The 18,894-nt window shown below is 43.3% G+C and overlaps 1 protein-coding gene across 1 annotated transcript in view; it reads right to left on the bottom strand.

Annotated features, from left to right (window-relative positions):
• LOC113409593 (zinc finger CCHC domain-containing protein 14-like) overlaps nucleotides 1-18,894 on the bottom strand; it is an 85,695-nt gene that overhangs the window by 56,148 nt on the left and 10,653 nt on the right. Inside the window, exon 2 of the mRNA XM_026663705.1 lies at nucleotides 13,474-13,597. Within this exon, the coding sequence (XP_026519490.1) occupies nucleotides 13,474-13,597 (124 nt within the window). The remainder of the gene's footprint in view (nucleotides 1-13,473; nucleotides 13,598-18,894) is intronic.

Below are 18,894 nucleotides of genomic sequence, written 5' to 3' on the forward strand. Positions count from 1 at the left end.
AAAAGTAAGCATGTGTATTTTACAGCACTTAGAAGAAAAAAAAAAAAAACAGTTGTTAAAACAGTAAGCTGGTCTCATTCTTAGCTACACCAATGCTAATGTTCCACTTTAATAACAGAGAAAGAAAATAATGGAAACATAGTGCATCAAAAATATGGAAATAGAATAATACCAAAATAAAGGGTGCATACATATAAAATAGTTTACAGATTACAACCCTGATCTCCTGAACAATTTTGCTTCAGTAAATACCTAGATCTAATAAAATTACACCCCTACCTCGATATAACGCGACCCAATATAACATGAATTCGGATATAACACGGTAAAGCAGTGCTCCGGGGGAGGGAGGGGGGGCGGGGCTGTGCACTCCGGCAGATCAAACCAAATTCAATATAACGCGGTTTCACCTATAACGCGGTAAGATTTTTTGGCTCCCGAGGACAGCGTTATATCGAGGTAAAGGTGTACCAAGTTTCTACTAACGCTGTCTAAAAGACCATGAATTAGAAATTATTTGGTGACGAAGTCAGTAGATTAGTTACTTTAAAACAGGCTCAGATCTGGTATCAAATAGGTGGGTGAGTACTATTGTGTATCCTGTAAAGCAGGGGCGGGCAAACTTTTTGGCCTGAGGGCCACATCGGGTTTCCGAAATTGTATGGTGGCACGGCCCCTGCCCCCTATCCGACCCCCCCCCCTGCTTTTCGCCCCGACAGCCCCCCTGGGACTCCTGCCCCATCCAACCTCCCCTGTTCCCTGTCCCCTAATGGCCCCCCTGGAACCCCATCCACCCCTCCCTGCCCCTGGACCCCCCGCCCCTGACTGCCACCCGCTGCCCCATCCAACACCTCCTCTCATTCCTGACTGCCCCCCCCCAGACACCTCCCCATCCAACCATCCCTTCCCTCTGACCACCCCCGAAACCCCTGCCCCTGACTGCCCCCCCATCCAACCTCCCCTCTCCTTCCTGACTGCCCCCTGGGACGCCTGCCCCCATTCAACTCCCCTGTTCCCCACCCTCTGACCGCTATCCACACCCCTGCCCCCTGACCACCACCCCAAACTCCCCTGCCCTCTATCCAATCCCTCCTGCTCCCTGCCCCCTTACCATGCTGCCTGGAGCACCGGTGGCTGGCGATGCTACAGCCGCGCCGCCCAGAGCACCAGGACAGAGCTGCAGGCCCCCTTTTGCCTTGGGGACGAGGAAGTAGCGTGAGTAGAAACCCTTGCCTCTTAGCTCCTGGGGCATCTCCTCCACAGCTCCTAGAGCAAGGAGGGACTGGACCTCCTGGATGAGGAGTTGCTCGTGAGAGGGGTCCCTGAAGAGGGATGGGCAAGGGGGTTGGGAGGGCGGGAAGGAGCAGAAGTGGATAGCATAGCCCACTTCTACCGTGCGGAGTACTCATGGTCTGAAGTAATAAGGGACCAGGCACGGTAGAAGTGGGATAGATGGTTCAGAAAGGGGAGGATAGCTGGCTGGGATGTGGGCTGGTAATCCGTCCTCAATTGCATCTTCAGAAGGGGCACTTAGGGCCCGGAGGGGTCTTGGACTGCCCTTGGCCCTGTGCTGGAAGAGGGCAGGAAGGTCTACGGCGGGTATATCTGCTCCTCCTGCAGGAGAAGTCCTGCCTGGGTCTAGCGAGGAAGGACTTCTGCTGGGTGCGCTGGGGTTGAAGGGCTTTCTTTGTGTCACCGGGGTATGCATGCCAAGAGACTTAATGGTATTACGTGAATCTTTCAGGCTATGCAGTCTGGAGTTGGTTTGTTCAGCGAACAGGCCCTGACCATCAAATGGGAGGTCCTGGATCATCTGCTGCACCTCCGGCGGAAGACCCGAAGATTGGAGCCAGGCGTTGCATCTCATGGCGATACCGGATCCCAAAGTACACGCTGCCGCGTCCGCGGTATCAAGGGAACCCTGGAGAGAAGTCCGGGCCACTAGTCTGCCCTCCTTGGCAATGGCCCCCAGTTTTGTGCATGATTCGGATGGGAGAAGCTCTTTAAACTTCTGAACTGCAGACCACAAGCTGTAACTGTATCTACTAAGGATCTTGAGCTGATTAGCGATCCGAAGGGAGGTTTATTCTATGGGGGGGACTCTTTCTCCCAAATAGATCCAGGCGTTTCACGTCTCTTGATTTGGGAGCGGGCCTCTGCTGACCTTGCCTCTCTTTCTCGTTCACCACCTCCACCACCAGGGAACATGGAGGGGGGGTGGGTGAAGAGGTATTCATACCCCTTAGTGGGAACAAAGTACTTTCTTTCAGCCCCCTTGGCCGTAGGGGGAATGGAAGCAACCATTTGCCAAATAGTCTTGGCGTTCGACTGGATGGTCTTTATAATGGGCAGGGCCACCCTAGAGGGCCCTTCTGATGTCAGAACGTCCACCATGGGATCCTCTTCCTCTACTACCTCCTCAACCTGGAGGTTCATGTTCAGGGCCACCCAACAGAGGAGTTCCTGCAGGACCCTGTAGCCCATGGGTGGTGGGCCAGATACGGATGCACCTGCTACTGCCTTGTCAGGGGATGAGGAGGAGGACGTGACCGTCAGGGCCAGATCCGTGACAGCTTCCTGGTCTGCAGGGTCCTGTTCCTCCTGGGCACCGGGTGCAGCCTCCGCCAGGGGCAGGCCTGGGTCCAGATTTTGTGGGGGGTTCTGAGGAGGGCGGCTGATGGTTGATGCTGGTCTGGGGGCAGATGGCCCGAACATTGCCGGTTTGCCTCTTGATGGTACCGGGCCATGAGGTAGTGGAGGCCTCGAGACCAGGGACTTGGGCACTGTCATTTCGATGAGCCCCCTAGCAACCTCCATGTGTTATCCACCTAAGAGCTGAAACACTTTGTTTTGAGCATTAACATGTGGGAGTCATTAATAACTTCTCTGATGAAAGAGATAAAATTCTAGGAATTACTACATTGTTTACAAAATGATGAACTGAGATGTTTTCATTTAAATGTAATCAGCTCTTACACAAATATTCTTTCTGGAATTGAGACATAAGAGTAGAATATTTATAACTCTGAATAATCAGCACTCACTGCATCCTATGGGCTAGCTACTAATTTGTTCTATTCATGGAATTCCAATAGATGTCAAAAGGCTCTTCCTTTCTGGATTACTTTTCCTTTTTGGAAAAGCAGGTGGCTTTCCCTCAGCCACCGGTCCCAGCTGTATTGTTATTGCTCTTGTACAGCATTTGGTGATGGGCACTATGAATACTGTTAAAATACATAAACTGGAATTCCGTGCAAAGATGAAGATAGACTATGCATCAACAAACTAATACCACCTCTCTTACTCAAGACAAGCAGTCATGCAACTAGTAATGTTTTTTGTTGTTGTTGTTGGTTTTTTTACACATTCTATACAGCCAGGTGTATTTTTTGTTGTCATAAGAAATCCAAATCTATCATATGGAAATTATACTATTTCTTGTAATAAGATTCACTGTGTTGTCTTAAGTAGCTCTTTCACCTGGCCTTTAACACAAAAGGTCTTGTACTAGTGTGCATTAACTAATGCTTTTATAATTGAAGCGAAGAACATATTAAAATGCTCTGCTTTCCCACTTATATTTGATTTTTAATAGGAATGTAGAAATGCAGATATCCACAATACACGTATCCAGATTTACAAACTGAATCACATAACAGCTTAAACAGAAAAATGTTCCCCTGTCAATCCTTCTCATTTAAAGGAACAAATGACTTGCATAAGCACTCTGTAGCAAAAATCTACATGCTATATGGGCTTTGTCATTTGATCATCCACAGTTTTTTCATCTTTGTGACTGCTGGTAATAAACATGAAATGATGTATGTGTGACATGTAACATTTTTACTATTTTTGTCTATGTTGGACACGTACAAAAGTGCCTCTAAATGAACTCAAAGAATCAGGGCGGAGACTTAATTGTTTGTGGAATTAACAAGAGGACAGGGAATCTTGCACCTCTTGCACCTCACCCATTCAAAACTTTCAATTACATCTGAACTGGCCTAGATATTACAATTTGATAACCTATCAGAAATGAGTTGGTGGTCCCAGCTGAGTTCTCTAGACTTAGATCCTATTATGGTGCAGTCCACGCTATAAATAACCAGGACATAGTTCATTGCAGATAAGCATCCATAATATAAAGCCATCTGAATTAGCCCCTCATTGGCAGTGACAAAAGGATTGAACGGACATGGAGATTGTACCACCAATTACACCTTTAGCAGATGGTCCTTCCCAGCCAGGACTGAAGCAGTGAGGAAACCTACATTTCCACTATCTGTGCTGTGACTCTTCTAAAAATACAGAACTTTAGTGTTAAGGGCTGTCACTCTAGCTGTTTTTGTAAAAAAAAAAAAAAAAAAATCCATTACATTTAAAAAGTACATTTGAATAACTGTCCTGTGGTTAAAAAATGCTGAAGAGTTTAGATAACTGAAATTTAGGGTGACCTGCAGAAAAGTAGTAATAGATCAAATTATGCCAAGAGCCTTTAGTAATTGCTTATGGCAGTGACTGAAGGGACATCTAATCCATGAATCTGGATTGATGGTGACTGCAGAATTCCAGATTCAATCCATTAATAAAAGGCCCAGAATTTTTAAGTTATATCCAGATTTTGTTGCAAAGCTGACTTTGGAAAAAAGAAAAAAAAAGAAGAACACATTCAAATGTACTCACTTCTTACCTGAAAACAGAACACAGAATGTGAAGGAAAGATAGGAAGAATAGTAAGAGGCCAATATGGCTATATCAGTAGATCTTTAATAATCTGAAAATCAAACAGGAACCCTACAAAAAGTATAAACATGGACATGCAGGGTGAAGTGCCCCCCCAGATTTCTACTTAGCCTGCCAGTGGGGAAGGGAGTCCTCCCACTGTGCCTGCCCCCGCAGCACATTTGGCTCCTGTCCCTAGCAGCCGGGCCCGGGCAGGGAGTGGAGGAGACTTGACCAACCATTTCTCATGCCCGCCGCTCGAAAGCCAGGCTGGTGAGGTGGTGGCGGGCTGCTGGGCACAGGGGCCGAGCGAGCCAGAGTCCCCTCTCCCTCCTGGCCCGTAACTGGCTTGCTCAGCCATAGGTAACTATGGTTGGACAGGGAGAGCGCAGTGGGCCCGGGCTAGGCGCAGGGCAGGGGGATCGCTGGGCAGAGGAGACACATGAGGGCAGTCATGTGTACTCCCCTTTAGACTGTGCTCTCCCAGCATCAGGAGGCACGAGTCATCTATGCAGAAAATGGACATAAAAGGCCATAAGAAGAGGTTCTTCAAATACATTAGGCGCAAGAGAAAGTTGAAGGAAAGTGTAGGTCCTCCACTTAACAGGGAAGAAGAATTAATGACATCAAGATGGCTGAGGTGTTTAATGCCTATTTTGCTTCAGTCTTCACTAAAATGGTTAATGGAGACTCACTACTCAACACGAGTAATATTAACATGAAGGGGGAAGGAATGCAAGCCAAAACAGGGAAAGAATAGGTTAAAAAATATTTAAATAAGTTAGATGTATTCAAATCGGCATGGCCGGATGAAATTCATCCTAGGTTCTTAAGAACTAGCTGAAACAATCTTGAATTGTTAGCAATTATCTCAGAATTCATGGAGGACGGCTGAGGACTAGAGAAGGGCAAATATAATACTGATCTTTAAAAACAGGAACAAAGAGGATCCAGGGAATTATATACCAGTCAGCCTAAATGGAAAGATACTGAAACAAATTATTAAATAAGCAATTTGTAAGCACCTAGAAGATAACAGGGTTATAAGGAGATAGCCAGCATGGAGGTGTCAAAAATAAACCATACCAATTTCTTTTGTTGACAGGGTTGCTGGCTTACAGGGTGGGGGGGGGAAAGCAGTAGACTTGATATATATTGACTTTAGTAAGGCTTTTGACACAGTCCGACATGACATTCTCATAAGCAAACTAGGGAAATGTGGTCAAGGTGAAATTACTATAAGGTAGGTGCACAACTAGTTGAAAGATTATATTCAAAGAGTAATTATCAATAATTTGCTGTCAAACTGAGAGGGTGTCAATCCGGGATCCAGTGCTGTTTGATATTTTCATTAATGACTTGGATACTGGAGTGGAGAGTATGCTTATAAAATTTGCAGATGACACCAAACTGGGCAGGGTTGCAAACACTTTGGAGGACAGGATCAGAATTCAAAACAACCTTGACAAATCAGAAATCAATAAAATGAAATTCAGTAAAGATAAGTGCAAAGTACTACTCTTAGGAAGGAAAAACCAAATGCACGACTACAAAATGGGGAATAACTGGCTAGGTGGTTGTACTGCTGAAAAAGGTCTGGAGGCTATAGTGGATCACAAATTGAACATGAATCTATAATGTGATTAGCCTTTTTCGTAAATGCATACAATTCCAGGGTATATTAATAGCAGTGTCATATGTAAAACCTGGGAGGTAATTGTCCTGCACTACTCAGCACTGGTGAGGCTTCAGCTGGAGTACTGCGTACAATTCTGGGCACCACACCTAAGCAAAGATGTGGACAAACCGGGAAGAGTCCAGAGGAGAGCAAGAAAAAAAGATAAAAAGGTTTAGAAACCCTGACCTATAAGGAAAGGTTAAAAAAACTGGGCATGTTTAGTCTTGATAACAGTTTTCAAATATGTTAAGGGTTGTTATCAAGAGGAAGGGTACTGATTCAGTGGACACAAAGAACAAAGTAGAACAAGACATAATGGACTTAATCTTAAACCAGGGAAATGTAGGTTAGAGATCAGGAAAAGTTTTCTAATGATAAGGACAGTTAGGCTCTGGAATAGGCTTCCACAAGGGAGGTTGTGGAATCCCGATCATTGGAGGTTTTTAAGAACAAGCTGAACAGAACCCTATCCAGGATGATCTAGGTTTACTTCGTCCTGCCTCTGGACAGGGGGCTGGACCTGATGACCTCTCAAGGTCCCTTCCAGCCCTACATATCTATGATTCTAAAGGAGGTTTATTTCCTGCTCCTAATGTAAACTAATATGTATAGGAAGTAATTTTAAACTCAGCCTACACAGAGAAAGTATAACAAAAAGCAAGTATTTGAAGAAAAATTAACTTTCATAGTAGAAAGACAAGGTTGGTCTGAAGAAGAGCTCTGTGTAAGCTTGAAAGCTTGTCTCTCTCACCAACAGAAGTTGGTCCAATAAAAGATATTATCGGTCTCTCCAATATCCTGGGCCCAATACAGCTACAACAACATTGCATACAACTTTCATAGTACTTAACTAAGACTTCTGTCGATGGTGATAATTCTAAAGACTAGAGTCCTCAAAGACTTCACATTAGTCAATCAAATGTCATGTTCCAAAACACAATTAACAAACCAAAAGGGCCAATCCTGCACAGATGCACTGATGTTGAAAGTCTATGCCCTGAAGGCAAACTGAATTACAAGCATGAAGTATGTCACCTTTGAGATGGAATCAACCATTCAAGCACTGGCACTTTTTCATTTATAGTAGTAAAAGACATAAACTGACAACTGTGGAAAAAAACCTTAAGGCTGTTTAAAGGGAAGTACAATGAGGCACTTAAGACGCAACGTGCATGCAACAAAAAATCCAAGCTTCATTTGCATTCAGTTGCTTTCTTTGGGATCAGTGTGGAAAGCAACATATTTCTCCTACAATGAAAATGAAATCTCTCTACGTTTTATAAATATAGAAAAAGATAGGAAGGACAGAGATCTAGCAATGTTTTATCCCCCTCCTCCACCCTGCAATCTAAATTCAAATGTGTAATAAGAAAGTCTATTTGTGCTTACCTGACAGTTTCCTTTTTTTAGTAATAAGCTCAACAGATCCACTACAACGGGTACATTGGCCTGCTTACAGCTTGGGAGCAGAAACAGAACTTTCTGTCACTGGCAGTAGGGAAATAGCCTACCACCTAACATTCCATCCAGCTGAGACAACTTCCACAGCCAGGACCATTAAAATCTACTTTCCTAAATTACAGATTGTGTTAAATATACTTTGAGGGAAAAGCACTACAATGCCTCCTTACTGAAGAGTGTGGTAAATTCCACTTCACAACAACAAGCCCAAATACCTGGATCATCCAGCACAGAGATGAAAATTGATATCCACTGTTTCCAGAGTGGACCGGATCTGTGGAACTTATTACTTGAGAAAGGAAATTTTCAGGTAAGCATGGATAAATTCAACTCCTCTTTTTTGTGCTAAGGTTCACAAATCTGTTATGATGGGATTTTCATAGCAGTGCGCCTCCGGTGTTGGAAGCAGGATCATCCTTTAGATGTAGGCATCCAGAGCGAGGTGTGCAAGCACACATGTTAAATGATGTTGGCTAAGATTGAATGACCAATATGCAGAACTTGGTGAATTTAAGTATTGATGGCCATGTGAATATCTAGCAAATCCTAATACAGATGGCATGCCAACTCTGCCTTGAAACTGTCAGTGCTCCTAAAGATGCTCTGATGCTTAGCCAAAGGAGGAATATTTCTTGGATTTATTTAGGGAATTAATGCTACAAAAGTTGCAAGGAATACCTGTTTGCGTAAAAAAGTACAATACCAGGTCTAATTAGAGAAAGTTCTCAACTTCAAATAAAACCAAATTATCTGATTGGAGATAGTAGCCATCAGGAGGCTTACTCCAATGGATAGGAAGTGTAACTGCAGGGGGTTACACACCACACTCCTGTGAGGAACAAAATGAGGTTTTAATGTTGGAAACTGTATAGAAATGTACTTAGCACAGAGACTTGATCTTTTTGCTGTGACGTTTATATACCCACAATAAAACCCTCCTAGGAGGTATTCAAGGCTATGTTTCACTGGCTTAACACGGTAACTAAACTATAGACTTTGCACTACCTAGTAGAAAAAGTTCTATTGGTCAACTTCCCTTTTGGGGTGCATGAGACCAATAATCACTTCAACAAAGTATTCATTTTAAACCTACCTGGTCCCGGATGGAGAAATGGTCTTGCAATAGCAGACCTCCTCTGTGAGCTACACCTCAGAGGAGGAAACAAAGCTGAAGGGACAGTCTCTCCCAAAACTAAATGCAGCCCTGGAATATGGCTGGGAATTGGAGAGATACATTATTGAACCAAATTGTTAGTCTACAAATTTGAAATAAAGTTTAGAATTTCCCTCAGAAAACCCCTACAGCAAAAAAGGCTGGCTGAGACTGCATGCCACTGTGAGAGCAGGAAAAATAAGTGGAGGGAACTTCAAGGGACAGAGACAGGACATTCCCCTGTTGCCAGTGACTGTGGGGTCTGGTTCTATCCCCAAGTTGCAAACAGGGCATAGTCCTCATTGTAAGAGATTTATGGACCTTAGCATGAAGAAAAAAGGCAAGGTTTATAAATCTCTAAAGACTAACATTTATTCTGCACAAGAAATTTGTTATTTAAAGCAAGGATATATTTTACACAGATGGGACAACTACTTTAGAACATCTAAAGTAGATGTTTAGATGTTCTAACTGTAACATATATGTTAGGCAAATAACCAGGTGAAGAAGACTAAGTTAAGCTATATATGTTATCTCTCACATATAAATATTTCCAGCTAACCATCTTGTGACACACAGATGACCAAGCAAACAAACAAATGAAAAAAAAACACCCCCCACCAAACCAACCAGGACAATATAAAATACTGCAAATACACTAACTACACTATTTATACAAACTAGAATTACTGAAGCTAGGTCATCGCCAAGAAGTATTCAGCAGGTATAACAGTATAGCCCACTGTTTTTCTTGCCTCCTTCACCAGCTAGGAGTATGCAATATTTCTACCTCCAAGTGCACTGAAAGCTGGATACTAAGGGTGAAGGATAGGGGGTTAATTAACAACCACTGTCAATATTCCCAGGACCCAGAAAATCCTGCTAAAAACAAGTACAACCACAGAGTGTATGGTTTACTAAGATTTCTGCAAGTCAGGATGCAAATCATTTTCAAATTGTATCCGTGGCCAAATTCCCTGGCTTGGTAAGGACCTAGCCCTCCTGCCTGCCAAGGGTGTCTGGAGTGTTTCAGGGAGACCTGGCCCTCTCCTTCACCTCTGGGTTGCTCTCTGTTTCAGGCACAAGCTCCTCTCTGCAGCTGGAGCAGTGTGGCTTAGTGCTCCTGACTAGAGAGGAGGAACTAGAGCATTTGCAACCTAGAGCATTTGTAATCTGCCCCAGCAGCAATCCCTTCAGAGAAGGGATATGAGGAAAGGCTGGCTAGAAACTCCTGGCCAAAAACCACAGAATTAAAAAAATATATTTACACTTGTTTCTGGAGTCTCCAATGGAGTGAAATTCAAAATTTTGGGGTTGTTCTATCCCTGAAAGCCTCTGCTACAATGGAGAGACCCCTGGTCAACTGTCCACCCAGGAGTGGAGGCAGAGAGATCAGGGGCTTTTTCCACGGAGGGGCAGTCCTGGCCCCAGGCTGGCTGTCAATCTCAGATCTGACTCCAACCTGCCAGGAGAGGGCCAACATCCCACAGGACAGACTGTCATACGTAGAAGAGGGGTTAGAAATAGTCTTTGTTGCTGGTTAACCAGAAACTAGAATACTAGTTACTCAAATAAGTGTATTTTGTTCCATGATTTCTTTTGATCACTAAGCATTTTGCAACATACACATTAAACAACATCCCTGCAAACAAACTGGTTATCCTATTCTAAAATTCATAGATTAAAAATTAAAAAATGTGTAAGAGGAAAATGTAATTAATTTCAGTCTGTACCATGACTAGTCTTGGCACCTTTTCTGATGCTAGAACAACAATCATGGTCCAAGAATGAAAATTCAATGCCAAACCCTGTCCTATTTTTGTCAGATGGAAGTCACAAACCTTGGAAGGTTTCGGCTGAGAGTTGCATTTTTTACAGCTGAAGAAATAGCTACTTACAGCATTATTTGGCTGTAAACTTACTGCTACATATAGCTATTGAGATTAGTGTTGGGTAAATCACAAAATAGGAGTTTCCAGTGGAGACAAGCCAAGAAGTTTTGCTTAGGATCTTCAATTACTTCCAATCTGTTTTGGCTCCTCTGGTTCTATAGCAAATAAATAATGCCGCACTTGTAAAAGCACCGTTCACCAAGGATTTCAAAGTGGTATTACTATATCCATTTTACAGATGGGGAAATTGAAGCAGAAAGAGGTTGAGAGAGATTTACCCAAGGTTACACAGCAAATGACAGAACCCAGGAGACCAGATTTACAGGCCACTGCTCTAACCACTACACAAAATTGCCCCCAGCAAAATGACTAGATTTCAGCTCTTTATTTGAACTTATCACTCAGTCCATAACTTCTTAGATTTGTTGTTACATTTGAAGCCTATTCTAAATTTAAAGACAAAATATTAGCACTAATCAATTTGTGTAATTTAATCGGCATTATTTCTTCTATACAGATCCTACAAAGGCAGTTAACAAAAGTTGTTCTACATAAATATAAAACTACAGCGGCCGGTTTTACTTGGAAGCCAGCAGGTCTAGCCAGAAGGCCGTAACTCCATAGTCCTTCCAACCCCAGTATCCTGGGATGGGCTTGCATAGCAGTCAGCAAGGCTAGCAGTCAAGCTTCATTCAGTCATTCCCAGTGCCCCAGAGTTCTCCTGGCGGTAGCCAGTAGGTGGGACCCAGGACCTCCATCTCCACCAGTCTCCGCTAAGGGCCCCAGGGGAGTGGCGTTAAGTGCCTCAGTTGTCTCTTTCTAATGCACTTAACTAGACTCCCCCCGTGCTGCTTCCTAACTCCCTGCTCTCTCTTCAGTCCTCTCCCCACTCCAGTGGGGAGTTCCCAGTCTCAGCAGCTCACATGGTCAAATAAGTATTCCCTAGCTCTCCTCCCAGTGTTCAGTTATTCTATCTCAGTAGGGAGTGGGGATGGAGAAAGGGTCAGGCCCTTACCCTCTTGGTTGTGGTTTTACGCACAATCCAGATCCTTCTCCTGTGGATAGCTCTGTCCCCAGAAGCTGAAAACTGTCTTCCTACCTTCGGACAGCCTCTCCTTAATTCCTATTCATCCCCACATCGCCACTCTCTGCCTGACTGTCAGAATTCCCCTTTGAGCAGATCCTCCATTTGAAGCATGCTCCGCAGCTGCTGAGGGGTGAGAACCTCTTGGTCCAATACTGCTTCTTCACTCTCTTAGTCTCTGTATAAAGTCTTTAAACCCCATTACAACTAGCTCAGAGCTCAAAATATTCCCCAACATAACCATGGGCCACATATTTCTCTGCCTGTAGGGTGACTAGATGTCCCGATTTTTAGCTGTTTGTCCCGATATTTCGCTCCACCAGCAGTTTTGGTTTTTTTTGCGCTCCACCGGCAGCACTCGGCTTTTTTTTTTTTTTTGCCCCCCCGGTGTCCCGAAATTTTCTTCCTCTCATCTGGTCACCCTATCTGCCTGCAATAAAAAAAAATAGTGAACTCAGATTCTGGGTGTTGCTGATCTAAAGTAAAGGAGATTGAGTATTTCTAAGCATAAGCCAAAGGGATGGGAGTGGAAAGGAACGTTGCTCTCCACAACTCAAAATTTCAGGAAACCTATTATTTTGCTTGTGTCCCCATTGAATGTACCATTAAATGACTAGAACTGTTCCTTCCTATACCAACCTCCCATGAGGCTGACTACACCCATGGCGACGTATCAGTTTGCTACAAGTACAAAGATCAAAGTGTGAGCACAATCTCTGCTAGCTCCCCATCCACCACCAACATTCCTCAAACATTTTTTTAAATAACCGATATCAACATGAAAGGTATACTTACACACAGATGTTGGACACTGAAAGGTCTGTACATTTATTATTACCTACTGGCAATGCAGCATTAAATTAAACTCCTAGTGATTTTGGATGAACATTCAGTTTTCAGAGTTAGCAAACGACCAGAACAATAGGGGTTGTATGGCTGGGGGAAGGAGGGTCCAAGGGTCGACTGATTCTCCTACTCTCCACCCCTCCTTACTGCACACACAGGAATGTCCTCTTGAAAACCAAAACAGAACACCAAAACATAGCTGTTCTTCTACCCGTTGTCTTGTCTCTAAGAACAGCAACACTGACTGTAGCAAACATTTTTATATTAAAATATATCAATTAACTACTTATACAAAGACACAAGATATATGGACTACCAACTACTTAAACAAATCAGGAGACATTTAGTTTTCGCGAAGACATCATTTGTCAAAAGAGTTAAAAGGGGGTTAAGTTGTAAGCAACATTATTGCTAACTGCCCAGTAGAATGTCTCTCTTACTATATAAATGTAACTATTTATTGGAAGACTAAGATGACTTTCTCCAATGACCATTCTACATTCAGTGTGCTATCCTTGCTAAATTCAACAAGTTAGCAAAGAAACACAGTTACAATCTTGGGTCAGGATTATAAAATACTTCCTTAACGCAATTAGAGATATACAATGTGAATTATGCAAAGCCAGTTGGGACCCACCTTTGGAGTGTTTTCCTGAAGACCTCTTGGGTAACGACTCCTCAATGGAATGTGCTGACGTATGTAGTGCATTTTCCAAACTGTTACTGACACTGTTTATGGGGGTCTCAGATCTCGGAGTGACCTGGAAAAAATAAATAAATAAAGCTGATGTAACTCTGGAACATTCCATTTTCCTCCACTAAGTGAATAGTGTTTCAAATTGAGTTAAGAGCCATCAAGAGCATTACTATTCTATTCTAAAACAGTTATAAATTTTTCAGTATATTTTACAAGTAACAATTTGGTGGAGGAGCTTTTTAGTCAGCCATTTGTAAATCTAAATTAGCCTTCATAATCCACACAGTGGTGCACCAAGTACCATTCTTTTTTAAAGTGTTATGCTTATGCAACAGTCCATTTTAAACAAGTTTACAAACTCTTCTTTTGTTAATTTTAAGAGCAAACTTGGGTTACTATGTCAAGCAAAGGACAACCACTTTTATGTTGTGTCATGTATCTTAAATATTACTGCAACAGATAAGAAACCAACTTCACCTCTCAGGACAAAAAACAGTGTAAGAAAATGACTCCGTTGGCTTTGCAATTTGGGAGCTTGCCATCAAGATCTGAAGACTGTATTTTGATGAAAAATTACTCATTGTGAAAGAGAAAAGTAGGCTGCATCATCAAAAACCAACTTTATAGCCTAATATGTACCCTTTAATCTGCACTTAGCATAAGGAACATATTTTCACTATGACTCAAGAGCTAGAAAAACAAACATAAATCATATGAAAAACAGAACATTTAAACTACTTTAGTTGCTGTCCACAACAATATGCACATTTGTGCTACAATGTACACTACTAACAATAGGTGTTTCTCTAATGTGAAGAACTTGCCACCTAAAGCAAGTCAATTAGTCTCTCACATTTTCTAAAAAATGAGAAGCAGATATGGAGAATGGTCACATTAGCAGCAGGGCTTAAGTATCTGAAAGGTGGAAAACTTGTGTGTTTAAATAGGTTACAACAGAAGTACTCATATTAACAAATGCATTCCTTGAAATTCGACTGCCACATTTTGAATTAACAAGAAATCCCAGTCTGTAGGATTCTAATTTAACATAGGTTCTACCCTTTCACAAATCACAAGAGAGGAAAATGTAATCTCAGTGTAACAAAAGAAACTAGTCATTATTCACGATAACTAACATCAGAGTTTACAATTTCCTGTAAGGTTCAATCATATAGTGATTCCAGGCAGGGCCATGAGGAGGAAAGCAATTTTTTAAAAACATCTCATCTACCCCACTGTTAGCCTAGTACAGAGGCGGGCAAACTATGGCCCACGGGACCCTCCTGCCTGGCCCCTAAGCTCCTGGCCCGGGAGGCTAGCCCCCGGCCCCTCCTCTGCTGTTTCCCCTCCCCCGCAACCTCAGCAAGCCACACCACGCCGCCGGTGCAATGCTCTGGGCAGCTGGGCAGCACAGCTGCAGAGCCGCGGCCTGACCCGGTGCTCCAGGCAGCGTGGTAAGGGGGCAGGGAGGGTTGAGAGGGTAGGGGAGTTCGGGGTGGTGGTCAGGGTTGTGGATATGGGTTGGGGCGGTCAGAGGCGGGGAATGGGGGGGTTGAATGGGTGCAGGGATCCCGGGGGGCAGTCAGGAAGGAGGGGGGTTGGATGGGGTGATGGGGGGCAGTCAGGGGGAGGGGTTCCAGGGGCGGTCAGGGGACAAGGGTGTGTGGATGGGGCAGGAGTCCCGGGGTGGGGGGCCATCACGGAACAGGGGAGGTTGGATGGGGCAGGAGTCTGGGGGGGGGGGGGGCGAGGGGGGGGGGAGGGGGGGGGGGGGGGGGGGGGGGGGGGCCCGGCCACATCTGGCTGTTTGAGGAGGCAAAGCCTCCCCTAACCGGCCCTCCATACAATTTACGAAACCTGATGTGGCCCTCAGGCCAAAAAGTTTGCCCACCCCAGCCTAGTATATTGTGACTAACTGGATTACATGTTTTAGATTTTGCATAATTTCTCCTTGTTTTTGTAGAATTATCCTTTCTAAAGTTCACATAAAACCTTGGCCTTCACGTGTGTGACACACACACACTTTAAGGCTCTAACACCTAAGTGCACAAGTGAAGGAATTATGAGTGCAGATTTTCAAGAACTCATTTGTTCAAACTATAACAGTTTACACCTGTGCTAGAAAAGTCGACCTGCTTTAAAAAACACCACCAGGGCTCCCAAAAGGGAAAGGCAGATTATAGGAGAAAATCTTGAGAGATGCTGGAACAGAAATGATTACAAGTCCTGTCTTCCTCTTCAACATCACTACACTGCTTTTACTTTTTTAATTCAGACATTTACTTGGGGCTAGTCTACACTTACCCGGTAGTTCGACGGCTGCGGATCGAAGTTCCGAGTTCGATTTATCGCGTCTGGTCTGGACGCGATAAATCGAACCAGGAAGTGATCCCCGTCGACTGCGGTACTCCAGCTCAGCGAGAGGAGAACCGCGAAGTCGACGGGGAGCCTGCCTGCCGCGTGTGGACCGCGTCTGAACCGCGGTAAGGTCGAAGTAAGGTATGTCGAATTCAGCTACGTTATTCACGTAGCTGAATTTGCGTACCTTACTTCGATTTGGGGGGTAAGTGTAGACCAGCCCTATGATGCCTACAGCCAAGCATGCAGGTGCCTTACACCCATAAGAATAACTGTAAAACAGTCACACACAAAGCTTTCAGATTAAAAGGCTAGCAATGAAACCCGTAGCTCAGTCACACACACACACAAATCCCCAATGCCCTAACTAAAATTTTTCAAAGGCTTGATCGAAGAGCTAATCATGCACTGTTTCTGAAGCTCATTAAACTCAGACTCTGGTGGATTGCTGGAGAGACACGTTCCAGAGGGCTGGGCATTCTGCTGACTCCAACCTGCTGCTGGCAGTGGAAAGTTTAACCCAAGAAGCAGACTGATGTTTTCCCAAGTAAGGATTGCTGTCACCCATTTTTGGTTATACGCAAAATCTGAATTCTTCCCAGGAAGACATAAATCCTTTTGTTATTTTTGGTAAAGATTAATTTAGCCCATGTCTTGACCAGCTGAATTCATATGTTATCTGACTCACTCTCGCATCAAAGTACAGTCAATTCAAACTGGTGTTCAACCACAACACCCTAATCAGTTCCAAATGGAGCACTTTAGTTAGGGAGCTAATGGTGTTATGGTCCGGCTCACTATGACTGTTTAAAAGTCTACACGCAGATTTTAAATAACGTTTTTCCACTGACTTCCATATCCTTTGACGTTGCTTATCACTGAAGTTTTTCTAGAGAAAGGGAAAGTTTCAATAAAAAATGTTTTGTAATGTAAGTAATGTTTTCAGATCAGCCAGTTATTTTAAAAATAAAGAATAAGTGATATTTGATTGGACCACACACACTGCAATATCCTAGGATTGCATGAACTGTGAAACTTGCAGTCCTAGAAGAAAACTGACATGAAAAATATCATTTACACACAATTATGTTTTTACAGCCACATTACTCCTGAGGGAATTCTGCGCTAAGCAAATAAAAATTCTGCACACAATATTTTAAAATTCTGCAAATGTTGTTGATAAATAAATGTGGAGGCTCCAGCATGGCAGTGGGGAAGCACAAGCCACTGGTTGCATGAAGATGAAAGACCACCATACAACACCCCCACACACACCCCACCCCAGGGCACGGACTCCGCAGTGAGGCTGCACCCAACCCTAAGAAAGCGCAAGGGCAGGGCCTGCCCTGGAAACACCCCAGGGCCCTGCCCCTCCATGCCAGGTACACCAGGTGTGGGCAGGCAGACTCAGCTCAGCAGGATCCAAGTATGGAGGGGCTTAGTGTGCGAGAATCCAGGTGTGGAGTGAGAGGGTTTTGTGGGGGGCAATCTGGGTGCAGGCAGCTCAGTGAGGATTCGGCAGGGGGGAAGCTGGATACACAGTGGCTCATTGAGGGGGGTTGTGTGCAGAAATTATATATAATGATTCATTAAGTACAAACCCCCCGTTAACAGAATCACAGTTGACAAATTTAAAATAGCAAGAAAATTCAGAGTTCAGGTTCTCATGTCATGGTTCCTATGTATTACAGTGCACAAAGATAAGTTCACAATGGAAATACTGACAACCCCTACTGTAGCTGTAAAAGAGGTAATAAGAGCTACCAGTCTAAAATGTTCTCACTAATGCATGGATGGCTCAAGTAAGTATGGGAAGTGGTAAATCTTTGAAGCCAGCTTTATTGTTAGCTGTGCTACCCAGTGAGAATGTATAACAGTCGATTTACTACACCAAGTCTTTTCATGAGAACAGCAGGGTTCATAAATGGGAAATTTAACTTGGTAAGTATTTAAGTAGAACAGTAATTATCTGTTCCCTTTCAGAATAACTAACCAGAACACAAAATATAGACGGTTTAAGTGAAAACTATTTGTTGGCCTGGACTGAATTAAAGCACACTATCTAATGTGTAACATGACTACTTATACTCTCCAAGTTTATGAAAAGATTACATAGGTGTTTTTTTGGGAACAACTTGTTCTCAAGAAATTTCATGGGGGATGTTTTTTCACTAATACTCTATGCCAAATAAATACTGATTTCCTTGCCTATTCAGTCATAAATATTCAGAGTATAATTAGACTAAAAACATACGAAGTGAAGACTGGATAAGAGAATAGCACTAAGTGGCATCTAATGGCTTCAAGCCCAAGAGCTGCATGAACGAATACAATCATTTCCTATTTATTGTTGAGGGAAAAATCCACATAATATTACAGATATGAAAAATAACTAAGGATTGGGGAGGCAGGAATCCTAGAGAGTAATGGGCTCCACTAATTTTTCACTCTGTAAATTACATTGTCCGATAGCTTCCTCTAACGCAATTTAAGATATTTACTTTTTTTTTTTTTAATTTCCATACCTCTCAGGTTTGGGGCCACATATTGAGAATATTTAACAATTTTGTTCCATCTTTTATAAAGGCTTGGGGGAAAGTTAAATAGTAGTCCTTTCACTCTCTAATTAGCATGAGCTAAATTTTGTGGGATCATTCAGATACTACAGTACTGTTTTAGAACACCTACTCAACCAAAAGATTTTACAGCTGAAGACTAGAGATTGGGACAGAGTCTCTCCTCTTTTCTGGGTTTTTAGGTACATAGTTGCTTCTAAAAAGTGTACCCTGAGTGATTTAGGCTTCCAAGTAATTAAAAATAAAAAATAAAAAGAATCTATCCATCCCTCTCAGTGTTATACATGTCAATTTCCTAACTGGCAATAGGAGACTAGGTCACCATTCTAAGTTTGATCCATGAAGCATAAAACCAGGGGCTAGGCTCCAGGATGCTGTCTGAGGTCCCAGTTCTGCCAACTTTTGCGCATGTGAGTAACCTTATGCA

The sequence above is a fragment of the Terrapene carolina genome, unplaced genomic scaffold, assembly GCF_002925995.2.
Source record: "Terrapene carolina triunguis isolate 2854851 unplaced genomic scaffold, T_m_triunguis-2.0 Scaffold33911, whole genome shotgun sequence".
Lineage (NCBI taxonomy): Eukaryota > Metazoa > Chordata > Testudines > Emydidae > Terrapene > Terrapene triunguis.